This window comes from Arachis ipaensis, chromosome B07 (assembly GCF_000816755.2).
Source record: "Arachis ipaensis cultivar K30076 chromosome B07, Araip1.1, whole genome shotgun sequence".
NCBI classification, from domain to species: domain Eukaryota; kingdom Viridiplantae; phylum Streptophyta; class Magnoliopsida; order Fabales; family Fabaceae; genus Arachis; species Arachis ipaensis.
In genome coordinates this window covers 7,903,503-7,916,258 of record NC_029791.2, presented here as the reverse complement: position 1 = coordinate 7,916,258, position 12,756 = coordinate 7,903,503, and the positions used below count along the sequence as shown (strand labels likewise).

Sequence of the window (12,756 nt, the reverse complement as noted above, 5' to 3'; positions counted from 1 at the left end):
TTTATGATTTTATTTATAAATCATATAAATAAAATAATAAAATATAAAAATAAAAAAGAATTTCATTAATTATACAACATAAATTATGTACCGTATGGTGTATATAAGAATTAATGACTAAAAATTTAAAACAAAATCTTGTAGAACTTGAAAGTGAATTTTCATGAATATTTGTAAATAAAAAATAATAAGAGAAATCAAATGAAAAAAAATCTTTTTGAAAAGGAAAGTTGATGCAAATTTGGTACTTATGGTAATATGTAGTAAAATATAAAAGAACTTCTAAAAAACAGGATTTAAAAACAAAAATGACATTATAGTTTGTAAATTCTTAATACATCTTAAAATCATTGAATTCGAATAGTCAAGAACAATATTGGAAGACCCACATTATTTAGCAATGTAAAGAATACAAAAGAAAGCTTAGAAAGAAAGCATCACAAAGCTTCGAAGAGAATTTATTATTCAATTGAGCTATCAAAGACTCAATTTCCCTTGAATTGTTACTTGTAACAATTATATCGTCCACATAAACTAAGAGATAAGTAACAATAGTAGAATTGTTTCTAACAAATAATGAGACATCAGATTTTGTATTTTTGACACTAAAACTGTAAAGAGTTTCTGCCAAAGTCTTGAACCAATCCCAAAGTGCTTGTTTCAAATCATATATAGCTTTGTTGAGTTTACAAACTAAAGTATTATTGGTATGAACATATCCCTGGGGTTGAGCCATGTAGACCGTCTCTTTGAGCTTGCCATTCAAGAAGGCATTATCGAAGTCAAACTGTCGTAGTGGCCATCTCAATAAAACTGCAATGGTCAAAATAACTCTCATTGTGGTTGGCCTAACCACTGGTGAATAAATTTCTGCATAATCCACTCCTTTTTTATGGAATCCCTTGCCAACCAGCCCTGCCTTGTACCTGAGAATATCGCTTTTTTGGTTTTTCTTGATGGTAAATACTCATTTACTTTCAATAACTGTTGCATTCAATGGTGGTTTAGTAAGAGTCCATGTATTACACCTCTGAAGTGTTTGTATCTCAGCATCCATTGCTCTCTTCCAATGAGGACAGTTAAGAGCTTGCTTAACTGTTGTTGGAATAGTTGTGAACAAGATCAGCAACCTGAGTCGAAAGAGCTCTGGATTTGTGTATGCCTGATTTGGCTCTTGTAATCATAGAATGTGTATTTGTGGGTATGATGGGTGGTAAGTATGTGTCTGCTACACTTATAAGGATAGGAGTATCAGTTTGGGGGCAAAGATATAGTGGCTAATGTGTGTGAGGGGGAGGGATGTGGGTGCATAGGGGACTGATTTGTGGAAGTACTACTAGAAAGAGGTGTAGTATCTGATGAGTCTAAAGCTATTGAAGAAGCATGTGGGGTAGAGGTCTGTGTATCAGTAATTGGTGTTGATGCTGGACTTATTTCAAATATTATAGGCTCTGGATTTTGATCTGGTATATCTAAAAAGTGTGTGGATGCAGAATTATGAAATATTGTATGGTAAAGAAATAAGTTTTCAATAAAAGTTACATGTCTTGCAAGATAAACTTTGCCATCTTTGGCCATGCACTTGTACCCTTTATGATTGGAATCATAACCAAGAAATAGACACATCTCGAACTTGTAATCAAACTTAGCATTCCTATATGATCTTAAGAAAGAAAAACATGCACATCCAAAAACTTTAAAGAAACCAAAATCTGGTGATTGATTAAATAGGATTTCATAGGGACTTTTGTTGTCAAGGACTGTTGTTGGTAACCTATTAATGATATAAACAGAAGTAATAAAGGCATCATCCAAAAATTACATTGGTAGAGATGCTGTCGCTAAGAGAAAAAGTTCCATTTCTGTAATATGTCTATGCTTCCTTTCCATACTATCTTGTTGGTGATGTGTATAAGGGCATGACATTCTATGTTGAATACCTTAATTAGCAAGCAAATTAACAAAAGCCTTGGACATAAACTCACCTCTCTTATATGTTTGTAATGCCTTAATATGATGACTAGTATGTTTTTCCATCAATTTTTTATAATTTTCAAATGCTAATAATTTTGAGACTTATTCTATAACAGAATAATAACAGTAAATTTGGAAAAGCCATCCACAAAACAAGTATAGTATTTAAAGCCTTGTCTTGAAGTCACAGGGGTTGGTCCCCAAAGATCAGCAAAGACACATTATAATGGTTCATTATACACAGTTTTAATTTTATCAAAATGTAATCGATACATCTTATTCAAAGGACAGATTTCACACATATATTGTAAAGAAGATGCAGAATATAAAATAGGAATTGAACATTTATTCATCACTGTATGGACTGTTTTCATTGCACAATGGCCAAGCCATTTGTGCCATAAAACTGTGCTATTATTCTCATTACACTTTGTATTGAAAGCACTCAAAATTGATGAGCTAATGTCTAAATTGCTAGGTACAGTAGAATTACAAGTAACAGAATTTTAAAAGTTAAAAATGCAGCTTAAGGCAGATTTCAAAGACAGAGGCTTAGAAACTTTGAGATTGTCAAAAGAATAAATTCCATTCCTAGCTATGTCTTATAGGAGATAATCTCTGGTAGTCTAATCACGAATAACACAATAATCAGGCCAAAATTCATAGAAGATCTCATTTTTAGCAGCAAACCTAGATACACTTAGCAAATTTTGTGAAATTTGAGGAACATGTAGCAAATTCTTTAAACGAAATGTGATATTAGCATATTTATCATATAGAATAGAAGAACCTGAATTTTTTATTGCTATACCTATACCACTACCCACAAAGACCTGATTTGAGTTTGTGTTATTTGCCGAAGAAGATAGGAGGTTTGTAGGATCTGGTGTTAAGTGATGGCTTGCACCAGAGTCCGCAAGCCATGAAGCTTCATTCAGTGAGGAGGATGGAGCAGTGAAGTATGCCGTTGGTTGATGAAAAGTTGCTGGCAATGGTGGTGGCTAAAGATTAATGTAGGAAATCTGAGGTGTTGTAGAGGTATTTCCAGAATTGAGGTTAGATGAGTGATCAAACTTGTGGTAACAATTCCACACCACATGCGCTAATTGTCCACACAACTGACACTGCATTCTTGAGTTGTTGTTGAAACGACCACTACCACGGTTATTCCATCCTCTACAGTCACGTCTATTAGCATCGCTTCGTGAGTAATCAAAGTTGGATGAAGAAGTTTGAACATAATGAGCAATGGGCATGCCAGTTTCTGGTTTCTTGAAACGCTCAAACATTTCTTCATGGGAGAGAAGAAATGCTTCAGCCTCAACTACTCAAAATGAACCTTTTTTTTGCTGTGACAGAGGAAATATATACCGCATACTCTTCGGAAAGATCATCAATGATGGCTTGTATATGATCATCTTCTGGTATTTCATAACCCACAGAAAATAAAGAGTCTACAATTTTACAAATCTTGGCAAGAAATTCACTAGCTGAGCCAGTTTTCTTACAGGATCTGAGTTGACTCTTTAGACTTTGAACATGTGCAAAAGCAGTAGCCTGAAAATATTCATCAATTTTGTTCTAAACTTCATAGAATCTAGATAGGTGAATGAGTTTGTTTTTGAAACAATTTGTCATTGAAGCAACTAACCAAGTTGTGAGGGCTTTGTCATGTTAGCGCCAATTCTTGAGCTCTTCTAATTCAGTAATAATTTTCTTGGTAGCATTTGATGTGAATTTTTCTGGGATCTTTGTTGGATCAAGATGATTCTCTAGTCCCAGACTCTCAAGACTAAGAACAGCAAGATATCTCCAAGTAGAGTAATTATATTCATTAAATTTCTCAAATTTTTTTTGTTGAATCTAAAAGTGTGATTTTCATTATAAAAAAAAATTGGTGACTCTAGATACGATAAAGGATATAAAAAAAAAAAGCTTAAAAAGAAAGCATCACAAAACAAGAAGAAACTGTAATAACAGAAAGAAAAAAAAAATTAGAGAATATAAAAATAATTATTAGTCTTTAGTTTCATTAAATATGTTAATTTCTAATATTCTTTGAAATAATAAACAATTTACTGTAAATATTAGAGATTGTATTTTCAAAAATTAAAATAAATTTCAAATCCAGTTGATCTTGCCTGGGAAATAGATCGGCTTCAACTCCTCGAGATCAGCCGAGCTATGTGCTGCAAGGTTGAACGTCCGTCTCTCAAAATCTGATTTCTTTATGTTCATTGTAGGTGTGGGAGCACGAGCAATACAAAGGAGGTGGAGTGTACCTGCAAAGGCACTCCAATGCTTAAGTCAGTATGGTGTCAAGTTCAGAATTGTCCTTAAAAAAGATACTTTACCTTTCTTTTATAGATATTTCTTCGTCCGTTACATTCTGGGTGATAAATTGTCGGTTTCTGTGATGATTGATTTCGTAACCGATTTTATCATACCGTTTGAGACGTCGGTTATGATAAGAGTATTGATGTCACCGAGTTATAGCTCATAAGGACCGAGCAATAACGGCAAATGACGAGTTATGGTGGCTACCAGTAACGGTTATGAGGCCGAGTTATAGCTCGTATTTATGGTGACCATATCACAGCCCCCAAGCTTAGCCTGAGGAAAGTTTTTTAATGAAGCAGGTTGAGCTTTTGTGATGAGTTATAACTCGGTAAAGTGGATTACTGAGTGAGCCCCTAGTTCAACGTACTTCATTAAATCAACTTTCTATTTGTGCGACGTGGGAAATCGTGCGCGCTTTTTATTGAGGAGACAGAATGAGTGGAAGCTTCATTAATATTTTGATGGTTTCCAATGCTCCTTTCGCCGTTTGATGTGACTGAGGCAAGGGTGATATTTGGAACGTTTTTGTTTGTGATTAATTTTTTCTATTGATTGGAATTTGGGCGTTTTGGTTTTCTGCTTCTTGTGTGAAGAATGAGCACGAGAGGTATGGTCATGTCTGTGTTCTTCTAATTTCTTTCTTCTCTCATTTTTTGTATTTCTTGGTTGCATGTTTGTTTACTGTTTCTGATGGGGTTTGAGAAGGAAAAGAAAGTTGGAATAGATTGGTCTTATGACTGGATTGGGGATGATGTGAGGTCGCGGGTGTCATTGTTCTGTGATGAAGCTGCTGTTAAGGAGGTGGATGCTAGTAGGGTAGTGAGGCAGAATTCTGGAGTTGGGGTTGAGTTACTGCCCTGTAGTGTTAATGATAGGGTTTATCACCGGGGTAGAGGCTTTGAATTTTTCTATATGCACAGCTGCATTCTTGAAGACTTGAGAGTTAGATTACCCTTCACTGATTTCGAATGTCAGGTCTTGAGGCAGTTAAACTGCGCTCCGTTGCAGCTTCATCCAAATGGGTGGGCGTTCCTTCGCTCTTTTGAAATTTTAATGGAGTTTCTGGAAGAGGTGCCGTCTGTTGACCTTTTCTTTTCTTTATTTCACGCCAAAAGGGTGTGGAAAGGTGGTTGGATAAATTTCAATAGCACCCCTGGTTTTGGCATTTTCAAATTGTACAAATCTTCTTTCAAAGATTTTAAAGAGATGTATTTAAAGGTTAGGGGTCTGGAAAAAGATTTTCCGTTTTTCATAGATGAGAATCTGGCTGAGAAGTTTCCATTGTATTGGTGCTCGGAACCTCAAAATATACTCGGACCTGAAGTTATCTCTCCGAGAAATGTTTGTTTGATTGAGTTTCTTGTTGAAAATATCGGTCGGGGAGACCTGATTTCAATGTATGAGCTTTTGAAGTGGGAGCAGGATAAAGATGCTGTGGTAGCCTATTTGGGTGAGTTATAGGGTTGTTTCTAAGGTGTTTTTTGGTTTTCGTCATATTTCTGATGTTGTTTGTTTTTGCAGGTGGTAAATACCCTGGTGTTTCAGCTGCGTCTCTGAGGACGCGTTTCAAAAATAAGAATCTGGAGAAGGAGGTATCGTTATCTAATGCTGAGAAAGTTATTGGGACTGGCGAGGTTACTCAGCCTCGTCAAGGTCGGAGGAAGGTGATTGCGAAGAAGAGAAGGAAGTCCGACCTTGTTGAGTTGTCCGATGATTCTGATGAAAAGGAGTTAGGTGTTCCGCTGGAAAAGATACAGGCTTTTATGGGTAATCAAAAAAGGCTTCATGAAATTTCTGAACAAAGTGAGGCATTTTCGGTTTGGGGAAAGGAATATCCCTATATGGCTGTGGTGGACGAGTATTGCCAATCGTCGGCTGATGTTTCTCTTGCAAAGGAGGTTGGAGACATGGCTATTGGGCAGTATATGCAGGTAATAGCCGACTGTTGTTTCTTTATTTTTCTTTTTTCTTTGGGAGTCTTATGAATTTTGGTTTATTTCTTTCTCTAGGTTGTTGGCCTGCGCCTTGCAAGTCTTGGGCGTAGCCAAGAGTTGAAGTATAAGAGAGTTGCTGCAGAAAAAGGAGAGGTTTCTGTTTTGAAGGAGGAGTTGGTTAAGAGTAAGAGTGCTGCTGCTGAGCTTCAGGCGCGTTTGACTGAGACCGAGAAGTTGTTGCAGGAGACTAAAGAAAGTTATGTTAAGGATGTGGAAGATTTGAAGAAAAAGGAAAGTGATCTGGCGAACATGCAAACTCGGCTTATTGAGGTCACTGCTCAATTTAAAGATATGGAGAAGAAAAAGGCGGATGAGATATTGGATTCTTTTGTTGAAGGTTTTGAAAGGGCAAGGTTGCAGGTAAAGTTTTTGGTACCAGATGCCGATCTCTCTGGTATGGATCCTGGAAAGATAGTGCGAGATGGTCAGCTGATTGAAGATGATGGGGACGCAGAAGATGAAGCTGATAATGCTTAATGTGTTTTGTTAGAAACTTTTTTGAATTTGTTTTGCATATGTAATAGTTAGTTCGTGTGTTTTGAACTTTGTTGAATTGACTTGTTTGAATTTTGAATGTGATGCTTTTGTAAAAGCTGTTTGCGGTTGTTTGGAAAGTGTTCCGAGTTTATTGGCCTTGTGGCTGATGATGTTATTTGATAATGGCAGGTTGTAGCTTAGACGAGTATTGGCGTTTGTCTGAGCTGTATTGATAGAGTTATATTTGATTGATAATATCATTCGTACAGTTATTTGATAAAGAATAAGATAATATTCGTCTCCTATATATTCGGAGTCTTTTTGAACCTTTTAAATACAAAGGTGCAGGTAGGCTAGTCTCGTTAAAATCTCTCCAAGCAAAACCCTTTGGGATAAAATCTTGGTAGTAAGAAAAAGAGTACAAGCCTGTCCCTGCCTTTTAACTATAAAATTTCTTTAGGGAAGATACATTCCAAGTATTGGGTAGTAGTTTACCATCTATTGATTCGAGTTTGTATGCTCCATTGCCGAGTACTTCTGATATTCAGTATGGACCGTCCCAGTTTGCTGCGAACTTTCCATGCGAGGTTTGTTTCTGAGCAGTTTCTGTTTTCCGAAGTACCAAGTCTCCTTGCATGAAGGATCTGCTTTTAACGGCTTTGTTGTATTGGCGAGCTATTGCTTGTTGTGCTGCTCGTTGCCTTAATGTTGCGATGTCTCTGACTTCTTCGATGGTATCGAGTTCGGTTCTCCGAGCTTCCTCTTGATTTCCGAGTTGTGTCCTGAATGAGCTTTGGGAGATTTCCAGGGGTATCATAGCCTCGGAGCCATATACAAGTCTGAACGGTGTTTCCTTTGTTGATGTTTGTGGGGTGGTGTTATATCCCCAAAGGACTTCAGGTATAAGCTCGGCCCAGAGCCCTTTGGCATCATCTAGCTTCTTTTTAAGTGCATGCAGGATGACCTTATTTGCTGCCTCGGCGAGTCCATTTGTTTGAGGATGTTCGACCGAGGCGAAATGCTGTTTTATTTTGAGGTTCTGCAAAAAAGATTGAAATTTCTGATCGGCGAACTGGCGACCATTGTCAGTTATGATATGTTGAGGTATGCCGAAACGGCAAACAATGTTTTTCCAAACGAACGAAATCATTTGCTGGGATGTGATTTTTGCCAAAGGTTGGGCTTCTACCCATTTGGAGAAATAATCAATGCCAACAATAAGAAATTTTACCTGGCCCGGTGCCGTAGGGAATGGACCAAGTATGTCTAAACCCCATTGGTTAAATGGCCAGCTGATATCTGAATGATGTAATTGCTCTGCTGGTATGTGTATCAGTGGTGCGTGTCTTTGGCAGTTGTTGCATGATCGGATTTTTTGTTGGCTGTCGTGCGTTAAAGTAGGCCAGAAAAATCCAGCTCGGAGGACCTTTGATGCTAAGCTCCGAGCACCTGTGTGTGTGCCACAGATTCCTTCATGTGCCTCAGCTAAGGCTATCTCAGCTTCCGAGTTGTTAAGGCATTTGAGTAGAGGCCGAGTATAACCTCGTCGATACAGTGTTCCATTGAATATTGTGAAAGAAGATGCTTGCCGTCGGAACTTTTTATTGTTTTCGACCCCTTCTGGTATATTACCTGTTTGTAAATAGTGTATAAAGTCGTCCCTCCAATCCTTTACCTGTGTAACACTTAACACATTTGTCAGAGTAACAGTGGGTGATGTTATTGTAAACTGTTGCAGCGTGGATAACTCGGACTGTGTACTGCCGAGTTTAGATAAGATATATGCCCTTTGATTTTGTTCACGTGATATATGTTCTATTTCAAATTTGGCAAATTTTGTTGATAATTTTTTTACTAATAATAGATATTTAGAGAGTAGAGGATCTTTTACCTGAAAAAGGTCGTTTACCTACTGTACCACTAACAAAGAATCACAATATACCTTGATCATCGAGATTTGGAGATCTAAACAAAGTCGGAGTCCAGCGAGCAGTGCTTCATACTCGGATTGGTTGTTGCTGGATTTGAAAGCTAAGTGTATTGAGTGTTCCAATATGAATCCGTCTTCGGCCTCCAGACGAATTCCTGCTCCACAGCCCCCATTATTTGAAGAGCCGTCTACATATAAGGTCCATTGTTTTGCATGATCTTCTTTGGATGGTATTGTGAGCTCGGCGATGAAATCTGCCAGAAATTAAGACTTGATCGGTCCTCTGGATTGGTATCTAATATCGAACTCAGATAGTTCGACTGCCCATTTTATGAGTCGTCCTGCAATTTCTGGTTTGTGTAACACTTGTCTTAGCGGGTGATCGGTTCTGACGTGGATAACGTGGCTCTGGAAGTAAGGTCGGAGACGTCGCGCCGAGAATATTAGTGCCAGTGCGAGCTTCTCAATCCTTGGATAATTGAGCTCGGCATGCTGGAGAGTCTTGCTGACAAAGTATATCGGATGCTGAACTTTGTTTCTTTCTGTAACAAGGGCCGAACTTATCGCCCAATCAGTAACTGACAGATATAGAAATAAATCCTCCCCTTGTAGGGGTTTTTGTAAGATCGGCAGTTGTGAGAGAGTTGTTTTTAATTTTGAAAAGGCTTTCTCACAATCGTCGTTCCATTCGAATTTATTTTTCTTTTTAATTGTTTGGAAAAAAGGAATAGAAGTTGAAGCTAGGCAAGGAACAAATCTGGAAAGTGCGGCAAGTCGTCCTGTGAGGCGCTGAACTTCTTTGACTGTTTTAGGGCTGGCCATATCCAGCACTGCTCGGCATTTGTCTGAATTTGCCTCTATTCCCCTGCATGTTAGCAAAAAACCCAAAAACTTACCCCCTTGCACAGCGAATGCACATTTCTCGGGGTTGAGACGCATGTTGTACTGGCAGATCTGGCCGAATATTTCTGTAAGGTCACTGATGTGATTATGTTCGATTTTTATTTTGGCGACCATATCATCCACATATACTTCGATATTCCTGCCGATTTGTTTGGCAAACACTTTATCCATAAGGCGCTGGTAAGTTGCACCTGCGTTCTTTAATCCAAATGGCATAACTTTATAACAATAGTTACCGAAATCAGTGATAAAAGCTGTTTTATTTTGATCGGAGGGGTGCATGAGTATTTGATTATACCCTGAATACGCATCCATAAAACTTAAAGTAGCGTAGCCTGATGCATTGTCTACTAAAGAGTCTATGGATGGTAGAGGGTAAGAATCCTTTGGGCATGCTTTGTTTAAATCAGTGAAGTCGACGCACATGCGCCACTTACCATTTTGTTTTCTTACCATTACCACATTGGCTAACCAGATGGTGAATCTGATCTCTTTGATAAATTCGGCGTTGATGAGCTTTTGTGTTTCTTCTAGTGACGCTCTCTTTTTCTCTTCGTCGAGTTTTCGTTTCTTCTGCTGCACTGGTCGGACTGCCGAGTTTATTGCTAGTTTATGACTGATAATCTGTGGGTCGATGCCGGGCATGTCTGATGGTGTCCATGCGAAAAGGTCGGCGTGTTCTTGCAGGAAGGTTGTTATGGCCTGTAACTCAGATGTGTTGATTGAGGTACCTACATATGTAAATTTGTTAGGGTCATTATTGAAATACACCTTTTGTAGGTCATCGGAGGGTTTTGGGCGCTCGAGAAAATCAGCTCTTGGGTCCAGGTCGGCTAGTGTGTGTTCCTTTTGTTTGAGGTTGACATTGTTGACTTGTTGCGTTGAGCGGTTTTGGAATTTCATGTTGATGTTGTAACATTGTCGTGCCTCTTTATGATCTCCATGGATTGTTACAACCTGGTCGTCCTGCAGTGGAAACTTTACACAGAGATGAACTGTAGACACAATGGCGCCGAACTTATTCAAAAAAGGTCGGCCGAGAATAAGGTTATATGGGCTGAAACAATCGACTACTAAATATTGAATATCATTAGTTTTTGAAAGAGGGTGCTCACCCAGTGTGGTTTGTAACCACACTGATCCGAGTATTTGAACTCGTTCTCCTGAGAAGCCGACCAAGTCTCCTCCTGTGGACTGTAGCATGTTGTCGCTGAGCTTCATCCTTTAAAATGTGGAGTAAAACAGAACATCGGCGCTGCTCCCGGGATCCAAGAGTACTTTTTTCACTAATAGATCCCCTAGCTGAAGGGTGATTACCACAGGGTCGTCCAAATTTTGTATTTTGGAGTTGAAGTCGGCATGTGTGAAAGTGACTTCTGCTTGTGGATTAGTGATTGCTACATCTTGGTGCGGTCCGTTTACCGAGCATATTGCTCTGAACGATCTTTTCCTTGCCGAGTTTGAGTATCCTCCACTTGCGTATCCTCCTGAAATACAAGTGATTATACCTCGTGGTCTTTCATATTGGCTTGAAGATGCCTTCTCTTTTCCTTGATGTTGTTCAGAGAGGTCGCTTGTTGTGGAGCTAGGGCCGCATTTTTGGATGTGACCACCAATGTATTTGTCTAGGTGTCCTTGTCTTGCTAGTCGTTCCAAAAGATCTTTGGCGACCACACAATCATCGGTATTGTGGCCGTGTTTCTGGTGGAAAGCGTAGTACTTCGATTTGTCCACGTTCTTTGCATCTTGGTACGTGCCGGCTTTTCTCGGTGGCTTGATTAGTTTTGAGTTCAAGATCTCTTTGATTATGTCTTCTCTCTTGGTGTTAAACTGCGTATAAGAATCAAATCGAGGTGTTAGTTTAAAACTTTTCTTAATGGTTGAGTTCTTATCTTCTTCGCGGAAGTGTGACTTGTCAGACTTCCGAGCTTGTCTGAGCTCCTCGATATTAATTTGTCCTTTTGCTTTTTCCCGAAATTCTGCTAGAGTCTTTGGTTTTGCTACTGCGATTGTCTCCTGGAACTTTCCGGGTCGGAGGCCGCTTTTAATTGCGTGCAGATGGACCTCGGGGTGGAGGTCTGGTATGTTGATCGCGACCTTGGTAAAGCGGGTCATGTAGTCCTTTAAGCTTTCGTTTGGTCCTTGCTTGATAGTGTTCAAGTAATCGGAATCGTGCAAGTATATTGCGGATCCGGCGAAATGCTCTTCAAATAACTTCGCCAACTGGTGAAAACGCAAAATGGAACCTGCAGGCAAAGCACACAACCAATCAAGTGCAGGGCCGTCTAAATAATTCGAAAAACAACGACATAAAACTGTATCTGATGCACCATTGACGATCATTATTGATCGAAATTTCTTTAGAAACTTCCTCGGGTCTCTGAGTCCATCATAAGGCATGAGGGTCAGCGGCAGAGTGAACCTCTTCGGCAGTTCGAAGTTCATTACTTCTTCTGTGAAGGGACCTACAGGGTCGTCGGACTCTTCTTTTTCATCTTCGGGCTGCTGCCCCTCGCGTCGAGCGGTTTCTGAAACATGAGTCGGTTGGGACTGATGTTCCTCGTCTTCTGCCTGCTGGCGATGAGCATCGTTGTGCTCAATCCGAGCATGATTTAGTTCAGCAATTTGGGCAGCCATTATTTGGTTTTCGTCAGCCATTCGTTGATTAGCTTGTTGTAGCTCAGCTACCATTCGTATGAGTTCGGACAGTGAAGGAGGCGGTGCGTCAGCCATGGATGCAGATGGAGGTGATGGGACCAAAAGAAAAAATATGATTTCCTCGGCCCCACGGTGGGCGCCAGTTGATCTTGCCTGGGAAATAGATCGGCTTCAACTCCTCGAGATCAGCCGAGCTATGTGCTGCAAGGTTGAACGTCCGACTCTCAAAATCCGATTTCTTTATGTTCGTTGTAGGTGTGGGAGCACGAGCAATACAAAGGGGGTGGAGTGTACCTGCAAAGGCACTCCAATGCTTAAGTCAGTATGGTGTCAAGTTCAGAATTGTCCTTAAAAAAGATACTTTACCTTTCTTTTATAGATATTTCTTCGTCCGTTACATTCTGGGTGATAAATTGTCGGTTTCTGTGATGATTGATTTCATAACCGATTTTATCATACCGTTTGAGACGTCGGTTATGA

At 39.4% G+C, this 12,756-nt stretch overlaps 1 protein-coding gene across 1 annotated transcript; it reads right to left on the bottom strand.

The window, feature by feature from the left end:
- LOC107606690 lies at positions 10,843 to 12,351 on the bottom strand. Its single transcript, XM_016308723.1, has one exon. It carries the CDS (start codon positions 12,349 to 12,351, stop codon positions 10,843 to 10,845), a length of 1,509 nt encoding a protein of 502 aa, XP_016164209.1.

What these genes read in the sequence shown, in the direction of transcription:
- LOC107606690 (XM_016308723.1), bottom strand. Translation starts at nt 12,351, where the DNA reads ATGGCTGACGCACCGCCTCCTTCACTGTCCGAACTCATACGAATGGTA.